General features: G+C 40.8%; 1 protein-coding gene across 1 annotated transcript; it reads left to right on the forward strand.

Annotated features, from left to right (window-relative positions):
* The first annotated feature begins 689 nt into the window (after positions 1-689).
* ier5l (immediate early response 5-like) lies at positions 690-3,763 on the forward strand. Its single transcript, XM_084572953.1, has one exon. The coding sequence runs from the start codon at positions 1,076-1,078 to the stop codon at positions 1,970-1,972; it is 897 nt and encodes a 298-aa protein (XP_084429079.1). The 5' UTR covers positions 690-1,075; the 3' UTR covers positions 1,973-3,763.
* Positions 3,764-6,671: the final 2,908 nt, after the last annotated feature.

Here is a 6,671-nt window from a genome sequence, read left to right on the forward strand (position 1 = left end):
AAGTCTTTCAACCTATAATTAACTGGTAGGGGCCACTTCAAGACTGGATTCCTGCACAGTCAGACTGAGTCAGATTGTAACTGTGGTACTGCTCACACTTATACACATATCCTGAACAATGTCTAATTTCTAGGATATATATATCCTTAGTCATATTAATTGTTTTTTATTTAATCAAGAAAAATTGGTGCACTGCACCTTTAGCAAAATAGCGCTGTCTCTTTAAGAGAGACTGTCTTGAGTTGTTGAAGTTGTGCGTGGCTGTGGATGTGTGCCGCTGAACTGAGGGCATGTTGCATATAAAGTAAAAATAAATAAAGATGAACGTTTGTCTTGCTGTTTGTTTTGGAGGTGAGGCAGATAAAATCTACCGGTCGATCGCAATCGACGTAATGGGCACCCCGATCTAATTTACTACTTGATTTTATAATTATTGTTTAATCAGTTATTAGTGTTATGAGCATTCATGTAATTTTCATGTTCTGATTTTGTCCAACACTGGTATTGTGCATGGCCCTCTAGATTTCCCACTCAGTGCCATCTAGGACCAGAAAACCTACTGTGTGTTTAGTCCATTTACAGTTTATTGGGATATTTTTGGGATAGTCTAATCTCATCTAGTGTACAGGATAATGCACACCGATCCACAGTTCCACCCTTGTTCTATAGACATTCCAAGTAGTCTGATTTGCTTGTAAAACAGTGGTTCATTTTAAATGAACAAGACATTCGTGTTAGACAGCCCGTGTGAAATTTGAACAGTACAGAGGAACCGCCTGAAGTTGATTGGTCGAGAACGACCTAACTCAAGAGCATATGCGTTTCACTCAATATATCCCAGGCAGCTGATTGACTCGCCCTGAAGAGGGCTGGCTCTTTGTTCTGACGCATAAGATATATTCTGGGTTCAAGAAATCTGCAAATGATTGCTGGATTTCAGAAGAGGTCGAATCATTGTCCAATGTTCCCCTATAGATCCTATATTCTTGTTCCTCGAGCAAAACGAGCACCACTAAGATAAATTTGACTCGCTGACCCAACGGAGAGGAGCTGGAGGTTGAGCGGGTACGTAATAATGATCAGCACCATGGAATGCGCCGTGGACGCGCAAAATCTAATCTCCATTTCCTTAATGAAAATCCACAACTCTAGGACACAAAGAGGGGGGATCAAGCTGCACAAAAATCTGCTCGTGTCCTATGTGCTGAGGAACGCCAGGCAGGTCTACATCAAGGAGAAATATGCAGAGATTTACAGGATGCAGCACTATGAGGAGGTGATGAGGGTCTGCAACGAGATCCAGGCGCTAGACCCGATGGATTTGGACGCAGAGGACGGGGAGGACGAAGAGCAAACGCGAGTTGCTTGCTGTGGCGAAGAAGCAAGCGTGTGCGTTTCTGCTTGCTACCGAGGCACGGCGGGGCCAATGGCGCATTGCCGGACAACGAGCGCTTCCCCTGGCTGCAGTCCTTTCGAGGAGGGGAGCAAAGAACTGGACCCCCCTTTCTATCGAAGCTGCTGCATGGAGGATTCCCTTATGTCACGTTGTAATCAGTTTCCTGGTAACAACAACACGTACTGCAGCACAACCACCACAGTGCTGGATTTGGATACGCATGTGGTGACCACGGTGAAGAATGGCTACCTGCATCAAGACTGCTGCTGCGATGCGCTCCACCTCCGCTGTGGCGCACAGTCTCCGGCAAAGAAACGGAAGGTTGAGTTCGGGTGTTGTGTATCCGATGTAGATGAAGCACCGAATTTTGCAGCATCTCGGAAACGGGCGAGACGAGAGGATTGCCCCTTCCCTAAACTGGACTACGTGGACACTTCCAACATATCCAACCTGATATCCATCTTTGGCTCGGGGTTTTCAGGGCTGCTGAGCAGACAGGCAGACTTGGAGCAGATCTGTAGCAAACAAACCCTCGCCAGTCTGGGAGCATGGACCCGGGCCATTGTGGCATTTTGAATGAAACACTCTTTTTTTTTGTTGGGTGTGTGTGTGTGTGTCAGCTGTAAGATGTTTTTATTAGTAATCAAGATGAAGCCAAGCTTGCTGCTGTCATGTTATGTTAACAAGACACTGTCCCATGATTTAATGCTGTACAGCATTTCTGTTGAAAAAGATGTCATTTATGGATGCTTAGTGCACCTTCAAGGCACACTTAGTAAATTACAATACTGCAAACTTATCAGATAACACAAATGTTCTTAAAACAAGGTAAACCTTGTCCTCCTGACGTTGAAGGAAATATTATCAAAATGATTATGTGGCAAACATACTGGGAAATTACTGCTTCCCATCCCACTGTTACTAATAGAGCACAATGTTAATCACGTGTAAAGGAGGTGCTACTTGGAAACATTTATTTGGATAAAAACAATTTACACACACACACAGCCATCACCAGCAATCCCATTTGGAAACAGGACGTGGTTAACAACAACATCTACAATATTATCACGTCTCAGTAGTTTGTAGTATTTTATGTCATTTGGAGCAAAATGTGTCCAGGTTTATATAATGTAAAATTATACCCCGAAGCACACTTGTGTCTCTTCATTCATGTGGGCTACGTGAGTATGATTTGTCGGGTACAAACAGTGGTATTTGACTGTTGGAATGGTTTTTGATTGTCTCCCCGTCTAAATCGCCTTTATTTTTATACAACTTTATAAATCGAACACATTAATAACCATAGTGCTGGTGCCATTGTGTATAATGTGCAGACTTTTCTGATTTCAGAATGGGAGCACACATGAAATTTTATGGAATGGACTGACTTCCGTTGCCTTAAACCCGATGATCACTATCATTGTTATAAACTAAAAGCAGCCTACAGTGGAAGTGATTGAATGTTTCTGCGGTCCTCTCTTGTTCTGTGCTTAACCCCTTGACGCCTGAATTGATTTACAATTATATAAAAAAACTAATTATTTGAGATTGTTATTTTGTCAATAGTACATAGCATAGACATAATTTTAGGTGTGATGCAAGTTAGACAACAAGCATGAATGGTAAAAATGGTAAAAGATTTATTGAAATTACAAAATCGATATGTACAAATACGTGACAAATTCAAATTACACACTATACACTATACCACCAAGTTAATTCACAAATGAACTTCCTATTTGTTAGCTTCCATTAGCCGGATGTAGTTCCCACTCTGACTGGTCCTATGAGAAACTAGTGCTTGCAAAAGGTTCCTAGGTATTGAATGTGCACAAACTGACATTGGAGTTATTTCAGCTGCAGTCTGAGCGGAAACAGTGCGTCGCGAATTCGCCACACTCAGTGTCAAGGGGTTAAGGGCCTACTTTGAAACAAACCATGCACACACTGAGCAGTTTATTGTCATGTGAAACACTTTTACGTGGACCCTCCACCAGCAACAATTACATGGTGTTTTTTTGTTTTTGTTTTGGACACCAGTGCACCTCCACTTCCAGCAAACCGTCTGGGTTATATTCTGTCAGCTTCACATCTTCTCTCAATCATGGTTGTTCCTCAAAACCTGCCACAATGATTTATAATTTCAGCTTGGTTTTGTCATACCTACTTTGTTGAGGATATGCTGAATAAATATGTAGTCCTTTTGTTTTAAAAAGGCAAGCTCACAATTTAGCCATACCCTGAGAATCCATGTGTTTGTTTTTTGAACACTATGTGTATCAAACTAAAGGGATGATTCAGCCATTCTTTATATAGTTTGTTGTTATTTTTGTATTTCTGTGCTTAAAAATTGTATATCACCGATAAAAAAAAAAAAAAATGGCTCAAATTTATAATCTTAATAAAAAATAAACAGTTTGATCTGTACTGTTGTGTTTGACTGATAGTAATAAATACATTATATATGTTCATATATTTGTAATAGACCTAAACGATGCATTCTATATGAAGAAGCCATATGACTTTATTCATAAATATTTACTATTCTAAAGCACCAAGCAACTTTGTGGATACCATGTATTAATAACAAAACAACTACAGTGTTCTCACTGTTAAGTCTTAATGTCTGAGTCATTAGTCTTTGTATAAAAATTTAAAACAGTTGGACTTTTGAACAACTTAAACAAACAGCAATACACTAGAGTATTTGGAGTTATTTGAGGCAATATATAGACAAAGCCAGGCTAGCTGTTTTTCTGCTTCCAGTATTTATGCTAAACTATGTTAAGCTGTAACTTCATTTAAATAAGGCTATGATTTTTCACATTTCATATTTTGGTGCCATAAAAACTGGGCTGCTGATAGCTGTAGGAGGGGAAGGGAGAGGCTTGTTTTCAGAGGGATGTGCCTACTGGCAAAATACCCTGAACCTGGTCAGGATCTGATGCAAACCAGGGATGAGGGCTGAGATCTACTGCCTCCATCTTTAAGCTACCATAACTGTGTATTTCTTTTCTTCTTTTACAAAAGTATGGAAGGGAATATGTAAGTAGAATTTCTGCTTTACTAGTATCTGGCCACTCGGTCAAGTGTGTTTATTAGAAAATGTCGGCTGGACAGTTTACAGACAGTTTTACTTTTACTTAAAAGTGTGCCCTCCAGAAATGTCTGCGCTTTTGCATAAAAATTATTCAGAAGATCAGCAAATTCTCATGAAAGCCTGAAAGCATACAAATGCTGTTTACAAGTTTTTACAATAAATTAATGTGACTCAGGTATTGTTCAGCGGGATTTGTCACAGTCCTTCACAATACATTAATTCATTCATCTTCTGTAACTGCTTATTCCTGTGAAGGGTCGCGGGGTCTGCTGGAGCCTATCCCAGCTGTCATCGGGCGAGAGGCGGGGTACACAGTGGGAGGACGCAGACACAGGGAGAACATGCAAACTCTACAGTGAAGGCCCAGTCAGCCCATGAATTCAAACCCGGGGTCTTCTCACTGTGAGGCATCAGTGCTGACCACCTCGCCACTGTGCTGCCCCTTCACAATTGAAATTGAGATGAACAAGCTTTTTGAGGACCTCAGAAAAAGAGTTGTTATTGATCATCAGGCTGGAAAAGGTGACAAAACCATCTTTAAAGTGTTTGGAATCCACAAATTCACAGTCAGACAGTTTCTGACCAAATCTCCCGGAGGAGATTTAAGATGACTGTTACCCTCCACATGAGTGTTGTGTATGAGTGGCAAGGACAAAGCCAGTATAGTAGGAACTATAAATAGCAACCATCGAAGTAACAAAGCTTATTAAGACCCACTTAACAAAAGTATAATCAAGTAATCCAAATAAACTACTCTAAATTTAGATCTTTACTTTAGTTGAGCGCTCAACTAAAGATCTAATTTTAGTTTCACTATTTTGATTAACCAACGTATTTTTAGACATGTAATAAATGTTTTGCTGCTGTAGAGAACTCTAGCCAAAGCTGTGCAACAGTTTAAATTGTACAAAGTTATGATAATACCATTTTTTAAAACCTTAAACGAATTTTCATTCATTGATTCATTCATCTTCTGTACCCGTTTATTCCTGTTAAGGGTCGCGGGGGTCTGCTGGAGAACTATCCCAGCTGTCATCGGGTGAGAGGCAGGGGTACATCCTGTACAGGTTGCCAGTCTATCGCAGGGCTAACACAGAGAGACAGACAACCATTTACACTCACATTCACACCTACGGCCAATTTAGAATCACCAATTAACCTAATGAGCATGTCTTTGGATGGTGGGAGGAAGCTGGAGTACCTGGAGAGAACCCACGCAGACACAGGGAGAACATGCAAACTCCACACAGAAACACCTAGTCGGCCCATGGATTAGAACACGGGACCTTCTCACTGTGAGGCATCAGTGCTAACGCCCTTAAACGAATTTATGTAGTATAATTTCAATCAAACAAATTATCATATAGAGTGTGGTATATCCCCTCAAGTAATGTGAGGTGGTACTAGTAGCATCATAGGAGCAGGTAGCCGCATTAGCCGGCTGCTAGCACGATGGGTTTGTGTTTAGCAATCCATGGTTTTGAGAAAACAAGGTCCATCTCTTTTTAAGGTCCTCTGGAAACATTTCCGTTGTGTGAGTTTGCAGCGTGTTTCTGTACATGCAGAGCGTTTCTGAACTTGCAGCAAGTTTCTGTACTTGTACATGCAGAGCGTTTTTGAGTTTGCTGGTGTTGTGAGCTTTTGTGTTTGCAGCCAGCACGTTTTGTGTTTGCTGGTGTTGTGATTCATTTGCAAGTGTTTTCTTAAGTTGCAGTGCGTTGAGCTCTCTTGGCCACCGTAGTAATCAGATAAATGTATCTTTATTAATTATAGGACACTCACTGAAATTACAGGAAATTCCAAATTTCAACCCTAGAGTGTTATTGTTGGGCATAGGAAGGCTTTTTACTTTTGTGACATTTTTCAAAAATTTTCATTTTCATGTAGAAAATCAAGGTCAATGAATTTACCATATATGGTTCCTTGCCCTTAAGTGGTAGAAAAATGTAAACATGTATTTTAGACCATTAGATCTGATTCAGGCACTTGTCAACATATACATTATGGCATATGGCACATATACATTATGAGAAGTTGGTGTTGGCCCACCTAAAGCCACAGGTGAGATCATCTTTAGACCCCCTACAGTTTGCCTGCCAGTCGTGTCTGGGGGTGGATGACGCTGTCATCTATCTTCTGCAGCTCACTCATTCACACCTGGATGGTGGTGGA

Source organism: Chelon labrosus, assembly GCF_963514085.1.
Source record: "Chelon labrosus genome assembly, chromosome: 22".
Lineage (NCBI taxonomy): Eukaryota > Metazoa > Chordata > Actinopteri > Mugiliformes > Mugilidae > Chelon > Chelon labrosus.